General features: G+C 50.5%; 4 protein-coding genes across 6 annotated transcripts in view; 1 reads left to right on the top strand and 3 right to left on the bottom strand.

Moving 5' to 3' along the window:
- The window catches only part of xrcc4 (X-ray repair complementing defective repair in Chinese hamster cells 4), a 61,155-nt gene that overhangs the window by 31,421 nt on the left and 6,024 nt on the right, over positions 1-23,710 (top strand). For all 3 annotated transcript variants that reach the window (XM_083794211.1, XM_083794212.1, XM_083794213.1), the window contains exon 7: positions 1,406-1,553. In XM_083794211.1, the coding sequence (XP_083650337.1) occupies positions 1,406-1,553 (148 nt within the window). The remainder of the gene's footprint in view (positions 1-1,405; positions 1,554-23,710) is intronic.
- LOC310879572 (replication protein A 14 kDa subunit-like) lies at positions 6,120-6,504 on the bottom strand (the record flags this gene model as incomplete). Its single annotated transcript, XM_083794347.1, has 1 exon — positions 6,120-6,504. The coding sequence occupies exon 1, from the start codon at positions 6,501-6,503 to the stop codon at positions 6,120-6,122; it is 384 nt and encodes a 127-aa protein (XP_083650473.1). The 5' UTR covers position 6,504.
- On the bottom strand, positions 10,270-10,654 carry LOC310879573 (replication protein A 14 kDa subunit-like; the record flags this gene model as incomplete). Its single annotated transcript, XM_083794348.1, has 1 exon — positions 10,270-10,654. Exon 1 carries the CDS (start codon positions 10,651-10,653, stop codon positions 10,270-10,272), a length of 384 nt encoding a protein of 127 aa, XP_083650474.1. The 5' UTR covers position 10,654.
- On the bottom strand, positions 21,446-22,246 carry LOC310879574 (complement component 1 Q subcomponent-binding protein, mitochondrial-like; the record flags this gene model as incomplete). The annotated part of the gene is made up of 1 exon (XM_083794349.1): positions 21,446-22,246. The coding sequence occupies one exon, from the start codon at positions 22,244-22,246 to the stop codon at positions 21,446-21,448; it is 801 nt and encodes a 266-aa protein (XP_083650475.1).

Here is a 23,710-nt window from a genome sequence, read left to right on the forward strand (position 1 = left end):
AGATGGAGATGAAGAGGAGGCAGAGGACAGGGTGAGATGGAGATGAAGAGGAGGCAGAGGACAGGGTGAGATGGAGATGAAGAGGAGGCAGAGGACAGGGTGAGATGGAGATGAAGAGGAGGCAGAGGACAGGGTGAGATGGAGATGAAGAGGAGGCAGAGGACAGGGTGAGATGGAGATGAAGAGGAGGCAGAGGACAGGGTGAGATGGAGATGAAGAGGAGGCAGAGGACAGGGTGAGATGGAGATGAAGAGGAGGCAGAGGACGGGGTGAGATGGAGATGAAGAGGAGGCAGAGGACAGGGTGAGATGGAGATGAAGAGGCAGAGGACAGGGTGAGATGGAGATGAAGAGGAGGCAGAGGACAGGGTGAGATGGAGATGAAGAGGAGGCAGAGGACAGGGTGAGATGGAGATGAAGAGGAGGCAGAGGACAGGGTGAGATGGAGATGAAGAGGAGGCAGAGGACAGGGTGAGATGGAGATGAAGAGGAGGCAGAGGACAGGGTGAGATGGAGATGAAGAGGAGGCAGAGGACAGGGTGAGATGGAGATGAAGAGGAGGCAGAGGACAGGGTGAGATGGAGATGAAGAGGAGGCAGAGGACAGGGTGAGATGGAGATGAAGAGGAGGCAGAGGACAGGGTGAGATGGAGATGAAGAGGAGGCAGAGGACAGGGTGAGATGGAGATGAAGAGGAGGCAGAGGACAGGGTGAGATGGAGATGAAGAGGAGGCAGAGGACAGGGTGAGATGGAGATGAAGAGGAGGCAGAGGACAGGGTGAGATGGAGAGATGATCTCCCTCAAGGGAAAATAAGTTACTTTATTTTAAGATTAATGATTTAGAATGATAATACCTAAATATGATAATACCTAAACATCATACTTCTACATACTGTAGATATTGTTTAGGAAACAGCACTATAGTCTGTGGGGGGGAATAAATGGTAAATGGTGCATTTATATAGCACCTTTATTCAAGGCGCTTTACATAGATTGTGCATTACATTCACCCATTTCATTTCACACGCACATTCACACACCGATGGCGGAGGAAACCATGATGCAAGGCACCAATCTGCATATCGGGAGCAATTAGGGGTTCAGAAGTCTTGCTCAAGGACACTTCGACACTAACTCTGGGGGAGCCCGGGTTCGAACTGGGTTCCCATCCTGTCCCTCTACCCCTGACCCACTGCCGCCCCCCAATCCTTCCACGCTGTTTCACAAGAACTTGGCCTGACAAACCTTTTCAGTCGTGAGATTTTATTTTGCTTTAATCGATGTACAAAGTGTTATATTAGTCTGTCTGTCTGTCTGTCTGTCTGTCTGTCTGTCTGTCTGTCTGTCTGTCTGTCTGTCTGTCTGTCTGTCTGTCTGTATTGACTGACTCTGGTGTTGTCTTTTAGGAGCACGTAGCCACAGCCCTTTGATGAGCCTGAGCGACAACACAGACGTGGCGCCCAGTCGCAAGCGACGCATCCATCACGTCAGAGCCGCGGACCCCCCCGAGGCCAAGAGACAGAGTACAGTGACGGAGACAGGCTGGGGACACAGGTAGGAGACACACAGAGAGACAGACAGGCCGGGGACACAGGTAGGAGACACACAGAGAGACAGACAGGCCGGGGACACGGGTAGGAGACACACAGAGAGACAGACAGGCCGGGGACACAGGTAGGAGACACACAGAGAGACAGACAGGCCGGGGACACGGGTAGGAGACACACAGATACCTTGTTTACATGATCGATCGATCGATCGATCTATGCCGGTGCACTGGAGAGCTCCACATCGTCGGCTCTGTGCCGTCAAATAAATGCTGTTTTGACCAAAATGCCATCTGGGACAAGGAATAGAAGTGCTGTGCAAACAACACAGCTAGCTAACCGGCTAACGTAAGTAGCATTATGGCTCGATCGATCGAATGCACTATAAAAGCGCAATTGCCATTAATCTTCGGCAATGGCGTTAAGCGTCAGTATCAAAATTAGGCTTCAATTGACAATGATCTTCGGCAATGGCGCGGAGGGTGTAATGACTAGTATTAAAACTGTGTTGTCGTTTTCTATCTCCAATGTATTTTGTATTTAACTTCATAAAGTTAACATAAGTTAGCACCTGTCACCGGCTGGGGAGTGTTGGGCGGGATGAGTAGAGCGAAGTCTCTACTCTGTCTAGTCTTATGTCCTCCTGGTGGGGGCTCCTCACTGGCAGTTCATACTCTGTCTAGTCTTATGTCCTCACTGGCAGTTCATACTCTGTCTAGTCTTATGTCCTCCCGGTCGGGGCTCCTCACTGGCAGTTCATACTCTGTCTAGTCTTATGTCCTCCCGGTGGGGGCTCCTCACTGGCAGTTCATACTCTTGTCTAGTCTTATGTCCTCCCGGTGGGGGCTCCTCACTGGCAGTTCATACTCTGTCTAGTCTTATGTCCTCCTGGTGGGGGCTCCTCACTGGCAGTTCATACTCTGTCTAGTCTTATGTCCTCCTGGTGGGGGCTCCTCACTGGCAGTTCATACTCTGTCTAGTCTTATGTCCTCACTGGCAGTTCATACTCTGTCTAGTCTTATGTCCTCCCGGTGGGGGCTCCTCACTGGCAGTTCATACTCTGTCTAGTCTTATGTCCTCCCGGTGGGGGCTCCTCACTGGCAGTTCATACTCTGTCTAGTCTTATGTCCTCCTGGTGGGGGCTCCTCACTGGCAGTTCATACTCTGTCTAGTCTTATGTCCTCCTGGTGGGGGCTCCTCACTGGCAGTTCATACTCTGTCCAGTCTTATGTCCTCCTGGTGGGGGCTCCTCACTGGCAGTTCATACTCTGTCCAGTCTTATGTCCTCCTGGTGGGGGCTCCTCACTGGCAGTTCATACTCTGTCCAGTCTTATGTCCTCCCGGTGGGGGCTCCTCACTGGCAGTTCATACTCGGTCCAGTCTTATGTCCTCCTGGTGGGGGCTCCTCACTGGCAGTTCATACTCTGTCCAGTCTTATGTCCTCCCGGTGGGGGCTCCTCACTGGCAGTTCATACTCTGTCTAGTCTTATGTCCTCCCGGTGGGGGCTCCTCACTGGCAGTTCATACTCTGTCCAGTCTTATGTCCTCCTGGTGGGGGCTCCTCACTGGCAGTTCATACTCTGTCTAGTCTTATGTCCTCCTGGTGGGGGCTCCTCACTGGCAGTTCATACTCTGTCCAGTCTTATGTCCTCCCGGTGGGGGCTCCTCACTGGCAGTTCATACTCTGTCCAGTCTTATGTCCTCCCGGTGGGGGCTCCTCACTGGCAGTTCATACTCTGTCCAGTCTTATGTCCTCCCGGTGGGGGCTCCTCACTGGCAGTTCATACTCTGTCCAGTCTTATGTCCTCCTGGTGGGGGCTCCTCACTGGCAGTTCATACTCTGTCCAGTCTTATGTCCTCCTGGTGGGGGCTCCTCACTGGCAGTTCATACTCTGTCTAGTCTTATGTCCTCCTGGTGGGGGCTCCTCACTGGCAGTTCATACTCTGTCTAGTCTTATGTCCTCCCGGTGGGGGCTCCTCACTGGCAGTTCATACTCGGTCCAGTCTTATGTCCTCCTGGTGGGGGCTCCTCACTGGCAGTTCATACTCGGTCCAGTCTTATGTCCTCCTGGTGGGGGCTCCTCACTGGCAGTTCATACTCGGTCCAGTCTTATGTCCTCCCGGTGGGGGCTCCTCACTGGCAGTTCATTCTCGGTCCAGTCTTATGTCCTCCTGGTGGGGGCTCCTCACTGGCAGTTCATACTCGGTCCAGTCTTATGTCCTCCTGGTGGGGGCTCCTCACTGGCAGTTCATACTCGGTCCAGTCTTATGTCCTCCCGGTGGGGGCTCCTCACTGGCAGTTCATACTCGGTCCAGTCTTATGTCCTCCCGGTGGGGGCTCCTCACTGGCAGTTCATACTCGGTCCAGTCTTATGTCCTCCTGGTGGGGGCTCCTCACTGGCAGTTCATACTCTGTCCAGTCTTATGTCCTCCTGGTGGGGGCTCCTCACTGGCAGTTCATACTCTGTCTAGTCTTATGTCCTCCTGGTGGGGGCTCCTCACTGGCAGTTCATACTCTGTCCAGTCTTATGTCCTCCTGGTGGGGGCTCCTCACTGGCAGTTCATACTCTGTCCAGTCTTATGTCCTCCTGGTGGGGGCTCCTCACTGGCAGTTCATACTCTGTCCAGTCTTATGTCCTCCTGGTGGGGGCTCCTCACTGGCAGTTCATACTCTGTCCAGTCTTATGTCCTCCTGGTGGGGGCTCCTCACTGGCAGTTCATACTCGGTCCAGTCTTATGTCCTCCCGGTGGGGGCTCCTCACTGGCAGTTCATACTCTGTCCAGTCTTATGTCCTCCTGGTGGGGGCTCCTCACTGGCAGTTCATACTCTGTCTAGTCTTATGTCCTCCCGGTGGGGGCTCCTCACTGGCAGTTCATACTCGGTCCAGTCTTATGTCCTCCTGGTGGGGGCTCCTCACTGGCAGTTCATACTCTGGCTAGTCTTATGTCCTCCTGGTGGGGGCTCCTCACTGGCAGTTCATACTCTGGCTAGTCTTATGTCCTCCTGGTGGGGGCTCCTCACTGGCAGTTCATACTCTGGCTAGTCTTATGTCCTCCTGGTGGGGGCTCCTCACTGGCAGTTCATACTCTGGCTAGTCTTATGTCCTCCCGGATCCAGGACCAGTGACAACACCCAGGTTGTGTGATTGGCTCTGACGTGTTTGGACCTGACCGTATGATTGGCTGTTTGGACCTGACCGTATGATTGGCTCTGACGTGTTTGGACCTGACCATATGATTGGCTCTGACGGCTCCATCACTGCTCCAGATGATCTGCATTCATCCCAACAATCCTCCCACTTTAAGTGTTCAGTTGTTGCGTGTCTTTGCTGTGCTATCTAAATGATTGTGGAGTCTCCTTCAGCTGTAGCGTGTCTGCGTTCCGGTGGTGGAAAAATTAATCGCACATTTTTACTACACATTTTTACTCGCACTACAATAGTACTGCAATATAGAAATATACGTCTTTGGAAAATCTACAAGCTTGTGTAGTTTGTTGAATATTTTTTTGTGAATATATGTTTGACACATGTATGTATAGAAACAAAGACATATTTTCTTTGTTTCTATACATGTGTCAAAAATATTCATATTTATGTGTTTTATATTAATTGTGCTATTTTTATGTGGAGCATGTTGTGCTGCAGCTATTTGCATGAAATAATTATGCTAAAACAAACAAAAGTAATGCAATATAGTATACATACAGTTTGGTCACACTTTTGATCAATGGATTGGCTGCACACATTGCACAGTGTGTGCAATCTGGCTTCAGGAGGGTGTGATTTTTGTCCTACACAAAGGTGCTACACAAAGTGCCTGAGGGCATTTCAAAGGGATAGCGTTGAGGGGAACAACGGAAGGGTTTCTCCAGGGTTCAGTGGGTGCCTGGAGGGCATTTCAAAGGGATAGCGTTGAGGAGAACAACAGAAGGGTTTCTCCAGGGTTCAGTAGGTGCCTGGAGGGCATTTCAAAGGCACAACGTTGAGGAGAACAACAGAAGGGTTTCTCCAGGGTTCAGTAGGTGCCTGGAGGGCATTTCAAAGGCACAACGTTGAGGAGAACAACAGAAGGGTTTCTCCAGGGTTCAGTAGGTGCCTGGAGGGCATTTCAAAGGCACAACGTTGAGGAGAACAACAGAAGGGTTTCTCCAGGGTTCAGTGGGTGAACAACAGAAGGGTTTCTCCAGGGTTCAGTGGGTGCCGGAGGGCATTTCAAAGGGATAGCGTTGAGGAGAACAACAGAAGGGTTTCTCCAGGGTTCAGTGGGTGCCGGAGGGCATTTCAAAGGCACAACGTTGAGGAGAACAACAGAAGGGTTTCTCCAGGGTTCAGTGGGTGCCTGGAGGGCATTTCAAAGGGATAGCGTTGAGGAGAACAACAGAAGGGTTTCTCCAGGGTTCAGTGGGTGCCTGGAGGGCATTTCAAAGGGATAGCGTTGAGGAGAACAACAGAAGGGTTTCTCCAGGGTTCAGTGGGTGTCGGAGGGCATTTCAAAGGGATAGCGTTGAGGGAACAACGGAAGGGTTTCTCCAGGGTTCAGTGGGTGAACAACAGAAGGGTTTCTCCAGGGTTCAGTGGGTGCCGGAGGGCATTTCAAAGGGATAACGTCGAGGGAAGTCGTGGATGACTTTGAGCGCTTCGTTGTAGCGCTCCAGATCAAAAGCGACGCCGCCCGGCTTGTCCTCTCGTAGCGCGGTGTACGCGGTGGCCATGACGACGGTTCCCTCGGTGGACACCACTCCGATCACCTCCACCACCACCCCGCTCAGCTCCTCCTCCAGAGGTCGGTGGAGTTCCACGGCAGAGACCTTCCCTTCTCCGTCGGACAGGACGAAGGTCTTACCGGTCGGATGGACCTCGCCCACTCGTCCTATGAAAGACACGGGCTGGTTGGTGTACTGCTTCAGCATGGAGGAGTTGACCCTGGGCTTAGGGGACTCGTACACACTGGACATGATGGAGACGGGGAAGGGGATATCTATAGTTATATGATGTTGTTCTGTCGAAGATATCTATTTATATGAAGCTCTACTGATACAATTATCTCTTATAAGATTATCTCTGTGGCAGAATATCTCTTTATATGATATTTTTGTCTGATGGAATAGAACATTCCCATTGACAATGAATGGAGAATTTTACGTGTCTGAGCAAATAGGTCTCTTTCACGTCATGATGATGTAGAATGACAAATATGGAGATATTTATGTGTAACTCTATATTTGCATGTTTATGTGACACCACGCTAGTGATGTCAGTGATTCTCTGGTGGAGATTTGCGGCCCGCCCAGAAGGCCACCTTTCCATTCCAATCACTGACTTCGCAGAGGGCAGGTCGTGAAACAACACAAGTCTCCCAAAACGTAGCGTCGAGACTTTATTCGTGAGTCAAATATTCATTCAGTTTCATAATAACGATAACCACACTCAAGGCCCAGATCATGTCCGCCAGCATCGCAGCGGTGACGGTTCTCACTCCCAACGGAAGACGGCAGACGGTCAGAGTGTGGGCCAACACGCCCCTGCTCCAGGTGCTGGAGGACGTGTGCCGGAAGCACGGCTTTGACGCCGCCGACCACGCCCTGAAGTTCCAGAGGACCGTCCTGGACCTGGCGCTGCAGTGGCGCTTCGCCAGCCTGCCCAACAACGCCAGTCTGGAGATGGTGGCAGCGGCGGCGGCGAGCGCCAGGAGGAGGAGACAACAGACGACTCCCGGCGCCGCCGCCGACGGCCAGGAGGAGGTGGTGCGCGTCGCCCTCCAGATGGAGGACGGCTCTCGGCTGCACGGCTCCTTCGCCTGCGGGCAGAACCTCTGGGACGTGCTGGCGCACTTCCCCCAGACCGGCTTGTCGTCGGCGTCGACGGGAGCCGCCGCCGCCACGCCCGTCTGCGTTTACATGAGAGACGAGGTGAGCGGCGAGGAGGCTTTGAGGGCGGCCACGTTGAAGTCTCTGGGACTGACGGGAGGCAGCGCCGTCATCAGGTTCTCCGTCAGAAAGAACAACAAGCGCTCGTTGGAGGAGGAGAAGGAGGAGGACGGGGGCGATGTTGTGGAAACCGCTCCCACGCCACCCATGCCCGCGGCCCAAGAACCCCCGATCAGACATCCCGACAGGCCAGCGGAGACCCTGCCAGACCCGAGTGTCGCCGCCGCCGCCGACACATGGCGTGTGAAACGGGGAGCGAGACCCGGCCCGCTGGATGCCGTGCGGCCTGAGGCCCCTCCCACACAGGTAGAGGAGCGGAATGAGGCCCCTCCCACACAGGTAGAGGAGCGGAATGAGGCCCCTCCCACACAGGTAGAGGAGCGGAATGAGGCCCCTCCCACACAGGTAGAGGAGCGGAATGAGGCCCCTCCCACACAGGTAGAGGAGCGGCCCGAGGCCCCTCCCACACAGGACAGAGAGACAGCTGCGGGGCTGTCTCTGTGGGGGCTCCTCACTGGCAGTTCATACTCTGGCTAGTCTTATGTCCTCCTGGTGGGGGCTCCTCACTGGCAGTTCATACTCTGGCTAGTCTTATGTCCTCCTGGTGGGGGCTCCTCACTGGCAGTTCATACTCGGTCCAGTCTTATGTCCTCCTGGTGGGGGCTCCTCACTGGCAGTTCATACTCGGTCCAGTCTTATGTCCTCCTGGTGGGGGCTCCTCACTGGCAGTTCATACTCTGTCCAGTCTTATGTCCTCCTGGTGGGGGCTCCTCACTGGCAGTTCATACTCTGTCTAGTCTTATGTCCTCCTGGTGGGGGCTCCTCACTGGCAGTTCATACTCTGTCTAGTCTTATGTCCTCCTGGTGGGGGCTCCTCACTGGCAGTTCATACTCGGTCCAGTCTTATGTCCTCCTGGTGGGGGCTCCTCACTGGCAGTTCATACTCTGTCCAGTCTTATGTCCTCCTGGTGGGGGCTCCTCACTGGCAGTTCATACTCTGTCTAGTCTTATGTCCTCCCGGTGGGGGCTCCTCACTGGCAGTTCATACTCTGTCTAGTCTTATGTCCTCCCGGTGGGGGCTCCTCACTGGCAGTTCATACTCGGTCCAGTCTTATGTCCTCCTGGTGGGGGCTCCTCACTGGCAGTTCATACTCTGTCTAGTCTTATGTCCTCCTGGTGGGGGCTCCTCACTGGCAGTTCATACTCGGTCCAGTCTTATGTCCTCCTGGTGGGGGCTCCTCACTGGCAGTTCATACTCTGGCTAGTCTTATGTCCTCCTGGTGGGGGCTCCTCACTGGCAGTTCATACTCTGGCTAGTCTTATGTCCTCCCGGATCCAGGACCAGTGACAACACCCAGGTTGTGTGATTGGCTCTGACGTGTTTGGACCTGACCGTATGATTGGCTGTTTGGACCTGACCGTATGATTGGCTCTGACGTGTTTGGACCTGACCATATGATTGGCTCTGACGGCTCCATCACTGCTCCAGATGATCTGCATTCATCCCAACAATCCTCCCACTTTAAGTGTTCAGTTGTTGCGTGTCTTTGCTGTGCTATCTAAATGATTGTGGAGTCTTCTTCAGCTGTAGCGTGTCTGCGTTCCGGTGGTGGAAAAATTAATCGCACATTTTTACTACACATTTTTACTCGCACTACAATAGTACTGCAATATAGAAATATACGTCTTTGGAAAATCTACAAGCTTGTGTAGTTTGTTGAATATTTTTTTGTGAATATATGTTTGACACATGTATGTATAGAAACAAAGACATATTTTCTTTGTTTCTATACATGTGTCAAAAATATTCATATTTATGTGTTTTATATTAATTGTGCTATTTTTATGTGGAGCATGTTGTGCTGCAGCTATTTGCATGAAATAATTATGCTAAAACAAACAAAAGTAATGCAATATAGTATACATACAGTTTGGTCACACTTTTGATCAATGGATTGGCTGCACACATTGCACAGTGTGTGCAATCTGGCTTCAGGAGGGTGTGATTTTTGTCCTACACAAAGGTGCTACACAAAGTGCCTGAGGGCATTTCAAAGGGATAGCGTTGAGGGGAACAACGGAAGGGTTTCTCCAGGGTTCAGTGGGTGCCTGGAGGGCATTTCAAAGGGATAGCGTTGAGGAGAACAACAGAAGGGTTTCTCCAGGGTTCAGTAGGTGCCTGGAGGGCATTTCAAAGGCACAACGTTGAGGAGAACAACAGAAGGGTTTCTCCAGGGTTCAGTAGGTGCCTGGAGGGCATTTCAAAGGCACAACGTTGAGGAGAACAACAGAAGGGTTTCTCCAGGGTTCAGTAGGTGCCTGGAGGGCATTTCAAAGGCACAACGTTGAGGAGAACAACAGAAGGGTTTCTCCAGGGTTCAGTGGGTGAACAACAGAAGGGTTTCTCCAGGGTTCAGTGGGTGCCGGAGGGCATTTCAAAGGGATAGCGTTGAGGAGAACAACAGAAGGGTTTCTCCAGGGTTCAGTGGGTGCCGGAGGGCATTTCAAAGGCACAACGTTGAGGAGAACAACAGAAGGGTTTCTCCAGGGTTCAGTGGGTGCCTGGAGGGCATTTCAAAGGGATAGCGTTGAGGAGAACAACAGAAGGGTTTCTCCAGGGTTCAGTGGGTGCCTGGAGGGCATTTCAAAGGGATAGCGTTGAGGAGAACAACAGAAGGGTTTCTCCAGGGTTCAGTGGGTGTCGGAGGGCATTTCAAAGGGATAGCGTTGAGGGAACAACGGAAGGGTTTCTCCAGGGTTCAGTGGGTGAACAACAGAAGGGTTTCTCCAGGGTTCAGTGGGTGCCGGAGGGCATTTCAAAGGGATAACGTCGAGGGAAGTCGTGGATGACTTTGAGCGCTTCGTTGTAGCGCTCCAGATCAAAAGCGACGCCGCCCGGCTTGTCCTCTCGTAGCGCGGTGTACGCGGTGGCCATGACGACGGTTCCCTCGGTGGACACCACTCCGATCACCTCCACCACCACCCCGCTCAGCTCCTCCTCCAGAGGTCGGTGGAGTTCCACGGCAGAGACCTTCCCTTCTCCGTCGGACAGGACGAAGGTCTTACCGGTCGGATGGACCTCGCCCACTCGTCCTATGAAAGACACGGGCTGGTTGGTGTACTGCTTCAGCATGGAGGAGTTGACCCTGGGCTTAGGGGACTCGTACACACTGGACATGATGGAGACGGGGAAGGGGATATCTATAGTTATATGATGTTGTTCTGTCGAAGATATCTATTTATATGAAGCTCTACTGATACAATTATCTCTTATAAGATTATCTCTGTGGCAGAATATCTCTTTATATGATATTTTTGTCTGATGGAATAGAACATTCCCATTGACAATGAATGGAGAATTTTACGTGTCTGAGCAAATAGGTCTCTTTCACGTCATGATGATGTAGAATGACAAATATGGAGATATTTATGTGTAACTCTATATTTGCATGTTTATGTGACACCACGCTAGTGATGTCAGTGATTCTCTGGTGGAGATTTGCGGCCCGCCCAGAAGGCCACCTTTCCATTCCAATCACTGACTTCGCAGAGGGCAGGTCGTGAAACAACACAAGTCTCCCAAAACGTAGCGTCGAGACTTTATTCGTGAGTCAAATATTCATTCAGTTTCATAATAACGATAACCACACTCAAGGCCCAGATCATGTCCGCCAGCATCGCAGCGGTGACGGTTCTCACTCCCAACGGAAGACGGCAGACGGTCAGAGTGTGGGCCAACACGCCCCTGCTCCAGGTGCTGGAGGACGTGTGCCGGAAGCACGGCTTTGACGCCGCCGACCACGCCCTGAAGTTCCAGAGGACCGTCCTGGACCTGGCGCTGCAGTGGCGCTTCGCCAGCCTGCCCAACAACGCCAGTCTGGAGATGGTGGCAGCGGCGGCGGCGAGCGCCAGGAGGAGGAGACAACAGACGACTCCCGGCGCCGCCGCCGACGGCCAGGAGGAGGTGGTGCGCGTCGCCCTCCAGATGGAGGACGGCTCTCGGCTGCACGGCTCCTTCGCCTGCGGGCAGAACCTCTGGGACGTGCTGGCGCACTTCCCCCAGACCGGCTTGTCGTCGGCGTCGACGGGAGCCGCCGCCGCCACGCCCGTCTGCGTTTACATGAGAGACGAGGTGAGCGGCGAGGAGGCTTTGAGGGCGGCCACGTTGAAGTCTCTGGGACTGACGGGAGGCAGCGCCGTCATCAGGTTCTCCGTCAGAAAGAACAACAAGCGCTCGTTGGAGGAGGAGAAGGAGGAGGACGGGGGCGATGTTGTGGAAACCGCTCCCACGCCACCCATGCCCGCGGCCCAAGAACCCCCGATCAGACATCCCGACAGGCCAGCGGAGACCCTGCCAGACCCGAGTGTCGCCGCCGCCGCCGACACATGGCGTGTGAAACGGGGAGCGAGACCCGGCCCGCTGGATGCCGTGCGGCCTGAGGCCCCTCCCACACAGGTAGAGGAGCGGAATGAGGCCCCTCCCACACAGGTAGAGGAGCGGCCCGAGGCCCCTCCCACACAGGACAGAGAGACAGCTGCGGGGCTGTCTCTGTGGGGACTCGACTCCACTCACCAACCAGCCTCCTCCTCTGAAGCTCTGGCACCTCCTCCTCCCACCCCCGTTGTCCCCTTCTCTGGCGGGGGTCAGCGTTTGGGGGGATGTGGGGCGCCACCCTCCTCCTACTCCTCCTCATCATCATCGTTGTCATCATCTTTACACTCGTCTCTCTCGTCCGTCGGGCGTACCGAAGCCTCAGCGGGCCAGACGGAGGGGCTCGGGGGGCGTACCGAAGCCTCAGCGGGCCAGACGGAGGGGCTCGGGGGGCAGCCGGTGGAGAGGCGGGCCCTGGTCTACCACCAGGACTCTTGGGTTCACCACGGCGACAACCCGGCCCACCGGGACCCGCCCGACGACTTCTTCGAAGTGACGGCGGACGACGTGCGCCAGCGCTTCGCCCAGCTGAAGAGCGAGCGGCGAGCGCTGGAGGAAGCCCCGCTGACCACGACCCAGACGCCCCAGAGAGAAGAGGCCCGCATGAGGGAGAGGATGGAGCGCCACCCCCGGGCGGTCGTCAGGGTCCAGTTCCCCGACCGCCACGTCCTGCAAGGGTTCTTCGGGCCGCTGGAGACGGTGGGCGCCCTGCGGCGCTTCGTCAGGGACCACCTGGAGGACCCCCGGCTGGGCTTCCATCTGTTCACCGCGCCGCCCAGAGCGGTGGTGGACGCCGACGCCTCGGCCACGCTGTACCAGGCCGGCCTGTTCCCCGGGGCGCTGGTGTACTTTGGCGCCGACGACGACGTGGCCGCGCGGGGCGGCTACCTGCGGAGTGGCGCGCTGGAAGCCCAGGTCTCGGCCCTGCAGGCCAACGAGTCCCTCGCCGCCGCCGGCTGCTCGGCCAGGTGTTCGGTATCCTCCTCCGCCCTGCTGGCCCATGGCGGTCCTACGTCACACGCTGCCATGGAGACCGGCGGTCCAATCAGCACACAGGACGGTGTAAACGCCTCCTCCTCCTCCTCCTCCTCTGCAGCACGCAACCAGGGGCCCAGAACTAGCCGCTCTCACGCTGGCAAGGAACCAAAATGGCTGAAGCTGCCCGGTAAGAAGTAACATGGACCTTTCAGTCATTTGGTCAGTGTCGGCTTCACCTTCGCCTGCAGCTGATGGCTGCTCAGGTGGTCATGATGAGTGACCATGCACCCCCCTCAACAAGAAGGACTGATCTCGGGTCAGAATGGGTTAATCAGACCAGTGTGTGTCCAGTGGAAACCTTGTATGAATCTGATCTCAGGTCAGAATGGGTTAAGGACCCCCCCCCCCTTAGCTGAGAGAGAGAGAGAGAGAGAAAGAAAGCCAGGACCACCACACTACATCATGTAGTATATTGTATACAATTGTGTTGCAATTGTATACATAACCTTTTTTTTGGAGCGAGATAAATCTTTCCAACTTGATAACTTGATGTCTGCTGAGCTGCAACAGTTCCAACACACACACGCGTATACACACACGCACGTATGCACGCGCGCACACACACACAGTCACACACACACACCCATGAATAAATAAATAAATACATAGTTGTCAGTAACTGTTCTGTGGTAACTCTGAGGACCCCTGGGTCTGGGTCCCAGACCTACTGTACTGAAGACCAGGCACGGCAATGAAGCTCTGCTGGATTTGAGGCTAAATAGGAAGTCGTTATCCGCATGCAGTTCCAAGATGCCTATTATTGCCCAGTAGATGTCGCTTTTTCCCCTTCCTGCTGGCCGCAGAAGCATTTTTTTACTCCATTCTAGTGAATGAGGTTTTGACCAGACTTTTAATATATGCGTTTAGTATGTTATGGTGCCATTAAATGTAAGATGTATGATAAAGAATGAGTGCGGTTGCAGCCAATAGCAGTCGTTTGCGGTTGGGTTTTTCGAGAGCAGAGTTTCCAAGAGGGTAGTAAATGGTGCATTTATATAGCGCCTTGCGCCTTTATCCAAGGCATCTCCGATGCCGGAGGAAACCATGTGTGGCACCAACCTGGGAGCAATTGGGGGTTGCTCCCCCATTAGGGGTTCAGAGTCTTGCTCAAGGACACTTGGACACTAACTCTGGAGGAGCCCACAGGGTTCGAACTGGCAACCTTGTGGTTCCCATCCGGCCACACTACCCCTGAGCCACCACCGCCCCTATCGTTGATTTGAACTCTACAACCCAACATCCAGTCTCCACTTCATGATGGCACAGAACTTGCACAGTCCATTACGGAACAAATCTGCAGATATTAATTTGACAAAAACACCCAAAACAAAGATAATTTCAACAACAAAAAAAACAACATTTTCAGAAATCATAGCCTACAGCGTGTCATGGTGAGCTTAATCAGCTATCTTCACTATTTAAAAAATACATAAATGAAATGGTTTATTCATTCATTAATTAATTCATTCATAATGCAAACTAACCCTGGTAACTTTGCTTCCCGGGAAGACACTGCATTTCTCTTATTGGTCTGAAGCTTAAATGGTTTTTCTTGGCGTTTCGCATCGGTGGATTTCATCCATGTGTTGTCATTTTACTGATTAAACTCTTCTGTTTATTGAAATATTGTTATTGCTGTCTTAGCAGCCGCAGTGGCTAATTCTATTTTCTAGGCCCAGAAAGCCCCCAGTCTATCGGTCTCAAAGACACAATTATGCAACATTTTGTTTTGCTTCTTTCACTCATAGCACCATAGTGTGTTTCTTCCCTGTGTGTGTGTGTGTGTGTGTGTGTGTGTGTGTGTGTGTGTGTGTGTGTGTGTGTGTGTGTGTGTGTGTGTGTGTGTGTGTGTGTGTTGTGTGTACAAAACTCACACTCAGAGATCTCCGACTGCCATTTGCTCCAAATCCAATTCCCCAAAATACTAGCCTCCTTGTGCCCATATAACACTCATTTGCCAATGTCTTTTTTTAAGACATTTAGACCTGGGAACGATTCTAAAAAAAATCTTCTAAATCCTGACAGTTTTCAGAAAAACCTCATGTTTCTATATCAGTGGTTCTCCATATTTCATGTCAAGGACACCAAAAAGTACATGTAATTGGCCGCCGACCCCATCTGAAAATATGTTGTTTCTGGGACACCCCCCCCCTACGAGCTTGTAGATCTGCTATTTTTCCAATAGCTAAAGTATAACACAATGCTTAAAACACCAAAATGGGTTCCAGGGACCAGGGACCAGGGACCCCCCCCCCCCCCCCCCAGAAGCAAAGATTTGAGTTAAAAACGTTCACTCTGAAAGAATATATATTCAAAGGTTTCACGATTAAAAAAAAATAGCAGACCTACAGTACCGCGCTACGAGCTTGTAGATCTGCACTTTTTTCAATAGCCAAAGTATAACACAATGCCTAAAAGAAACACCAAAAGGGGTTCCCGCCCAGAATGGGTTAAGACATTAGGCTACTTAGAAAACAGTCTCAATTCAAGGCATGTCTCAATCTCACATTGTTTTTGGATCAAACCTCCTCTGGTAGTAGTCCCCCCTTCTTTTTTTTTCCAAGAACAGAATGAACATCCTTTGCCCGGGCCGTGGTCAGAGTGCCAGTGATTGTACCACCGGCACACAGATGGCCCAAAGTTGGTGCCATTACATCCCCAGCTGCTTTGAGTGGTTGGCAGGGATGGCCTTTACCCAGACCTGGTGCCAGCCAGCCAGGGCTGCAACAACAAGCATGCAGTGAGAGAGCAGCACATCAGGCTGGCTGTGGCTGGATGATGTTGGGGTCCACTCTCTCTCTCGGGCAGAGCAGGGGTCCTCAAGGTTTACAGGCCAAGGAAGGACCCCTTAACTGAGAGAGAGAGAGAGAGAGAGATGAAATATAGGGACCCCGGCCCCTCCCCACTATACATATTGCATAAGATTATGTTTAGCAGATTAACCTGTTTAGACGTGAGGACGATTCTACGAATGCCTTCTAAAATGTTTCTATGTCAGTGGTGGTGCCCAAACCTTTTTCACGTCATGGACCCCCCCGGAATTTATCTGTATTTGGCTGCGGACCCCCATATGAAAAGTATGTTGTTCCAGGGACCCCCCCCCCCCCCCCCAGAAGCAAAGATCTGAGTTAAAAATAGTGTGCTCTGAAAGAATTTATATTCAAAGACTTATGCCACATTTTCACGATTTTACAAAAATAGCAGATCTACAAGCTCGAGCTTGCTACCAAAAGGTGTTCCCGTCCTAAATGGGTTAAACCTTTATCGTAGAATTTGTCGATGGCATCATAGACTTGTTTGACAACAACACTATCATCAGTGTTGGATTCATTCATCCTTCATCCACCCCTCCCCCCCCCCCCCCTTTTTTTTACAAGCTCACATTGCATCACATCATCACAGCTCCTGAGCTTCAGCTATTCTCCAATAGCCAAAAAAACAAGACAATGGTGCTTAAGTGTTTTTAAACTGTTCCTCATTTCTTTTGCTGGGGACCCCCTGGAACCCCCTCAAGGACCCCTCGTACTTCTCCAGAGCCCACTTTGAGAGCCACTGGTCTAGTGGCGTGATTTATATACCTGGCTGGCTCTCTCTCCCTGGACTGGTGTGATGTGGACCTGGATCTCCTTCAGGGGGTTCCAGGGGATATTGGCTAACCTGACTCTGCCAGATTGAGGCAGTATTGAGTTCCCTCCTCCTGCCTGCGATCTGGGATCTCTCAGGCAGAAAACGATGAACCCGGAAGCAGCGGGACAAACATTTGATATCTCCATAATAATTTCGAGTTGTAGTCTTGTTAGGTTGTGTTTTACATTAGAGTTGTAGTCTTGTTAGGTTGTGTTTTACATTAGAGTTGTAGTCTTGTTAGGTTGTGTTTACATTCGAGTTGTAGTCTTGTTAGGTTGTGTTTACATTCGAGTTGTAGTCCTCGAGTTGTAGTCTTGTTAGGTTGTGTTTACATTAGAGTTGTAGTCTTGTTAGGTTGTGTTTACATTAGAGTTGTAGTCTTGTTAGGTTGTGTTTACATTAGAGTTGTAGTCTTGTTAGGTTGTGTTTACATTCGAGTTGTAGTCTTCGAGTTGTAGTCTTGTTAGGTTGTGTTTTACATTATAGTTGTAGTCTTGTTAGGTTGTGTTTTACATTAGAGTTGTAGTCTTGTTAGGTTGTGTTTACATTAGAGTTGTAGTCTTGTTAGGTTGTGTTTACATTAGAGTTGTAGTCTTGTTAGGTTGTGTTTACATTAGAGTTGTAGTCTTGTTAGGTTGTGTTTACATTAGAGTTGTAGTCTTGTTAGGTTGTGTTTACATTAGAGTTGTAGTCTTGTTAGGTTGTGTTTACATTAGAGTTGTAGTCTTGTTAGGTTGTGTTTTACATTAGAGTTGTAGTCTTGTTAGGTTGTGTTTACATTAGAGTTGTAGTCTTGTTAGGTTGTGTTTACATTAGAGTTGTAGTCTTGTTAGGTTGTGTTTACATTAGAGTTGTAGTCTTGTTAGGTTGTGTTTTACATTAGAGTTGTAGTCTTGTTAGGTTGTGTTTTACATTAGAGTTGTAGTCTTGTTAGGTTGTGTTTACATTAGAGTTGTAGTCTTGTTAGGTTGTGTTTACATTAGAGTTGTAGTCTTGTTAGGTTGTGTTTACATTAGAGTTGTAGTCTTGTTAGGTTGTGTTTTACATTAGAGTTGTAGTCTTGTTAGGTTGTGTTTACATTAGAGTTGTAGTCTTGTTAGGTTGTGTTTTACATTAGAGTTGTAGTCTTGTTAGGTTGTGTTTTACATTAGAGTTGTAGTCTTGTTAGGTTGTGTTTACATTAGAGTTGTAGTCTTGTTAGGTTGTGTTTACATTAGAGTTATAGTCTTGTTAGGTTGTGTTTTACATTAGAGTTGTAGTCTTGTTAGGTTGTGTTTACATTAGAGTTGTAGTCTTGTTAGGTTGTGTTTTACATTAGAGTTGTAGTCTTGTTAGGTTGTGTTTTACATTAGAGTTGTAGTCTTGTTAGGTTGTGTTTACATTAGAGTTGTAGTCTTGTTAGGTTGTGTTTACATTAGAGTTGTAGTCTTGTTAGGTTGTGTTTTACATTAGAGTTGTAGTCTTGTTAGGTTGTGTTTACATTAGAGTTGTAGTCTTGTTAGGTTGTGTTTACATTAGAGTTGTAGTCTTGTTAGGTTGTGTTTTACATTAGAGTTGTAGTCTTGTTAGGTTGTGTTTTACATTAGAGTTGTAGTCTTGTTAGGTTGTGTTTACATTAGAGTTGTAGTCTTGTTAGGTTGTGTTTACATTAGAGTTGTAGTCTTGTTAGGTTGTGTTTACATTAGAGTTGTAGTCTTGTTAGGTTGTGTTTTACATTAGAGTTGTAGTCTTGTTAGGTTGTGTTTACATTAGAGTTGTAGTCTTGTTAGGTTGTGTTTTACATTAGAGTTGTAGTCTTGTTAGGTTGTGTTTACATTTGCGCTGTGGCCGCGCTTCAATATTATAGTCTCGCGTTGATCCCGCCTCTAGCTGCCTCATACAGCCGTATATCGCATAATCGTCCAGAATTGGACCGGAGTACATCGTCTCTGCCGGAGAGTTCCCAGACTCTCCCTGCTGGCAGAATGCAAATGTTGTCCAGCAGGGGGAGTGGTTTCACCAGGCTAGATATTAGCAGCAAGCCCCCAGAACGGATGGGGCAACGTTGAAGCGGCCGAGCCTGCTGGTCAATCCTGGAACTGCAGGCGGGCCCGTGCAATGGATATAGCACGAGGAAACCCTGCACCGCTGGGGTTCAACATTGAGCGCTCGTTTGCTCTTCCGCATTTGCGGAAGTCGAGGCATTATGCATTATGTTATACTTTAGCTATTGAAAAATAGCAGATCTACAAGCTCGTAGTGCGGCACTCGGTGCCGCGCTATGAGCTTGTAGATCTGCTATTTTTTGAAAAATCGTAAAAATGTGGCAGAAATCTTTGAATCTATATTCAAATATATTTGTGTGGGGGGTCCCTGGAAAAACATATTTTCAGATGGGGGCCGATCACATATACCGGTATATATTTTTTTGGGGGTCCTTGAGTTGTTTGAGGTTTTTCAGAAATATTCAGATTTAGGAGACGTTTTGTAGAATCGGCCTCAGGTCTAAATGGGTTAAAACGCCACTGAGCAACTTACATCAAAATGAATGGCTGTCGCTCCCGGTCCACCCTCTATCTTTTATAACTTTATGAATGGCATGGCAGTCCCACCCCCTTTCCCCCTCCCCCATATTTCCTTCACCGCTGAATTGTGGTTGCAGATTAATGTGGTTTTAGAGTGTCTCCCGCAGTGTTTAATTTTGACAGCCAGTTCGTTGACTGTTTAGTTGTAGTCATCGTCTTTTTGAAAGACATTCTATTAAACTTTTATTCAGTGAGAAATCAAGACTGACTGGTAGGCGATTAACCCATTTTGGGCAGGAACCCCTTTTGGTGTTTTAAGCATTATGTTATACTATCTACAAGCTCATAGCGCGGCACTCGGTGTGTAGGTCTGTTATTTATTTATTTTTATTGTGAAAATGTGCCTCAAATCTTTGCTTCTGGAGGGTCCCTGCAACAACATATTTTCATGGGTTGAAATGGGTTAAAACAAATCACTCAAGCATTCGACAGTATTTCAAACTACAAAGTGCATTTTCCTCGTAATATCGATGCATTGGCAGTTTGACATACTAGAACCGTGCCCGACCAGGTGTGATATGGACACAAAAAACATAGTTACATGTGATAGAGGGGACAACAATGAACCAAAGTTGCACTATATGTGACCAGATTTGACTGAGAGCCTGCCATCGCGCAAAATCCAGCTTTTCACCAGAGGAGAGAGAACCTTTTTTTTTTTTTTTTTTTTCTTTCTCAAAAATGAGTTAATAGCACAGGCAGACTCTTCACATACTAGAGCATGTTTGAAATATGTGTCAGAGCTGAAATCGACATGTAACTATGAAATAAATGCTTAAACATGTAGCTAGGTGTAATGCTAGAGACCACAGAAGTGAACCTTTCAAGCCTGTTTTCGCAACACGCTGATTTCTGCAAGATATTACTCTCATTACTCCAAAACCGGTGGGTCAAACTGAACAACCAATGTGTCAATTTGAAGCTATGATTCAAATTTAGTCACACATGGTAGAAATAGGTCAACAATACAAATGATGCTAGTTTTTTGTATTATTTTATTTATTAATTTTTTTTGGCGGCTTTCGCCATTTATTCCACTATATTAATAGCAAGTATTTCATACAGCTTAAAGTTCAGAAATTCGGAACTATCCTTTTTAACCACATCAACGCCCCACCAGGCGATGGGTGAGCAGCTGTCCGGACAAAGAAGTCCTCTGAAACCACATTATAACTCTTCAGCTGTACATTGGGGTGGCTGTCTGAGGTGGGAGCGGCTGGGATCTCGGAAGGATTATTTAGGTTGCGTTTGGTGTCCAGGATCCTCTGTGTCTGCTCCGGTAGGTCCAGTAGGCCATGCTACCGGCCACCAGCGCCAGGACCGGCACCATGACCACACAGATGATGATCGCCAGCTTCGGCCAGCCGGTACCACCTGAGGACACCACGATGGTCCTGGCGTCCGCTCCCAGCATGTTGCTCACGCTGCAGGTCACAGACATGGACTGCCCGTTGGGGACCACGGTGACTTTTTCGGTGGATTTTCCGTCCCTCTCGTTGTAAGAGCTCTCGTCCTCCGTGGTGCTGACGTTCCACAGGAAGACGGGTCGGGGCGCTCCCTGAGCCTCACAGGCCAGCTGGACGGTGTCGTGGTGGGCACCGTTCTGGGTCAGACCGGTGATCACGGGTGAGCCTTCCACCACCAGGTCAAAGGACTGGCGACGCGTCAGGCCGGCCGATGAGACCTCACACGTGTAGCGGCCCGCGTCGGTGTAGCTCAGCCTCCCAAACTCGGGCGCCGCATCCATCTTCTCGCCGTCCTTGGTCCAGGACACTTTGGCGTCGTTGCCTGAAGCGCTCACCTTCATCTTCACCGCCAGGGGCTCAGCGACCATCTTCAGGACCTGAGCCTGTTATCCCCACGGGGAGGGTTCACAGCAATGCTGAGTGAAGCCTCGATTGTCAGCGAACACTTGTACTCGCCGGCGCTGTCTCGTGTGACGGCCGTCAAGGTGTAACTGTCGGAGTTCTCCACCAGAACCGTCTGGTTCTTGAGGTGGAAGTTGTAGCTGCTGGGAGGAGGGTTTCCGTCCGCACGGCACTTCAAAGTCACATCGTCCCCTTCTGTAATGGGACCTAAGGACCTATATGCATATTCTAATACAAACTTATTAATACTTCCTAAGGATAATATGAGCATCAAAGCAATATTTAGATACTTTTTAATTGTTTTATTTAAATAGCCGATCTACTATTCAAATCTGCCCTTTCTAACTAGAACTTTTTTTCTTACGAGACGCAAACATATGCTATTCAGAAAGTGCTCTGACATTTTTTTAATATCCCGAAACAGCCATGGTGTGAAATACATTAGTTGTATTTGACGAAGGTACCGAGTTGTTCCAGTAAGCCGATATACTCCTGCTGTTCAATAGCAGTGCTGAGCTCAATCAGTTCATCAGCAAACGTGTAGTCAACCCCTCGGTCAGCTAAGAAGTCCATTAGGTGGTCGTACAGGTGGTAGTCCATTAGGTGGTCGTACAGGGGCCAGTCCAGAGAGTCTGTGTTGAGTGTATAGCTGGTCTCCTTCCAGTCAGCATCTCCCTCAGGCTGGAAACTGACCTCATCAATGGCAAATATGTCACAGTGGCAGTCAAACACTAGGGAACGTTTCGGTTGCTGTTTTGTTACTTCGACAACAAAGTTTGGTGATGACTTCTGCAGATTCTTCTGCCGGTCAAAGTTGTGCTCCTTGTCACTGTCATTGACGTTGAAGGTGACAGTGACTTCGTCTCCAGAAATGAACCTAGTGAGTTGGGCTTCTGTGCCATTCAGATTCAGCTCCCATCCTCCAGACATCTTTGGAAGTGTTTGGTTTTTCTGGATCTTCTTCTCCCCTTTGATTTCGTCAGACAAGAAATCACTGAATGCTTCCGTGTGTAGACTCCCGCATCCACACGACACCGATGGTCTCGGTATCTTCGAGCTGAACAGTTTGGGTCTGAAGCCCGAAGAAGCTCCATTACCACTGCTCATCATCATCATCCACAGGGACCGGGTGAACGGCCGAGTTGTGGCCGAGCTGGGAGCGCACAGCGCCGGGCTGGGAGCGCATAGCGCTGCAGAGGCTCGAACAGCCGGTCCCGCCGCGCGAACAAGAGACTTTAGCATTCGAACAATAACAACAAGTCCAGTTAATTAAGAGAAAGTATGTATATGAAGATAACGAGAACTAGTGAGTGGGACGGAAGAGATGCATTCAGGTGTGATCAACTAATAAAGGGCCAGGTCTGGCATCAGAGGCTTTGGTGCTGGTTCTGGTTCTGGGACAAGCGGCGATCTGACGGACTCCGACACCCCGGGCCCTGCACTCCCTGTGGTGGTTCTGGGACACGTGTGTCAAATCTGAGGTGGGGTGGGGGCGGCGAACGGTTTCCGAGTGACGTGGATTACAGACGTACGTACTGTATGTAGAGAGACTTTATAGATACAGTAGATATTAAAGAAAGAACGGAATAAATGGTGTGCGGGGGAAAGTGAAAATAACGCCCGTCGCGGGGTGACAACCTCATGTTTGAAACCCTATATAATCTAACACATGATTGGGGTGGTGGGGTGGGGTGGGGGAGGTATAGAAGCCTGTGCCTGTGGTATGTCACCAGACTACCTCCTCTGTGTGGGGGCTGGGGGGGGGGTGCTCATATGACCCATGCTAGGGGCTTAACCCCGCCTCTTGGGGGTCACACTCCTCACAATGCTCACCTCATGTCCCCTCTCTCCCCGCGTGCGTTGCGTTGCGTTGCGTTGCTTGCGTGCGTTGTGTTGCTTGCGTGCGTACATGCGTGTGGGTGTGTGCGCGTGTGCGACTGTGTGAGGGACTCTCTGGTGGTCCCCTATATACTAGCAGTGTGTTTCAACATATCCCCAACCCCACCAACATCTCTTGTTTCCTCTTAACTGCTTCCAGGAGGGGGGGGGGGGGGTTGGTGGTCGGGGTGGTGCATGCAGTGTTTGTCATACAGTTGGTAATGATTTAAAAGAAGCCCAGGGCCCTAACCTAACCCCCCCCTCCCCCCCCCCTCCCCTCCCCTTCTCTCTTATTCTCACACTGCTCCCGCACTGCCCCTGCCGTCCGGCTTTCTTCTCCGCCGTGTGTGTGTGTGTGTGTGTGTGTGTGTGTGTGTGTGTGTGTGTGTGTGTGTGTGTGTGTGTGTGTGTGTGTGTGTGTGTGTGTGTGTGTGTGTGTGTGTGTGTGTGTGTGTGTGTGTGTGTGTGTGTGTGTGTGTGTGTGTGTGCTTCTCGGTGCGCCGTGGCCACGTCAGAGAGGGAGGGAGGGAGAGAGAGAGAGACGTGCTTTCACACCGACCGGACGCTGTAAAAAATAACATTTTGAATTTGGTGGTGGCCTGAAGCACGATGGTAAAACAGACAGATAATGATCTCTCTCTCGTTCTGGTTCAGGGGGTTCAAATATAACTCTGTCAGCTCAAGAAGACCTGTAAACCACAGGTTCTCAAAGGTTTTTCATGTCAACAAGGACCCCCCCCCCTTTAAAAAGCATTTGGCTGCGGACCCTCCCGTCATCTTAAAGAATATTTTGTTGCCAAGAGGACCTCCAGAAGCAAAGACTTCCGA

Source organism: Protomyctophum parallelum (assembly GCF_964188405.1).
Source record: "Protomyctophum parallelum genome assembly, chromosome: 21".
Lineage (NCBI taxonomy): Eukaryota > Metazoa > Chordata > Actinopteri > Myctophiformes > Myctophidae > Protomyctophum > Protomyctophum parallelum.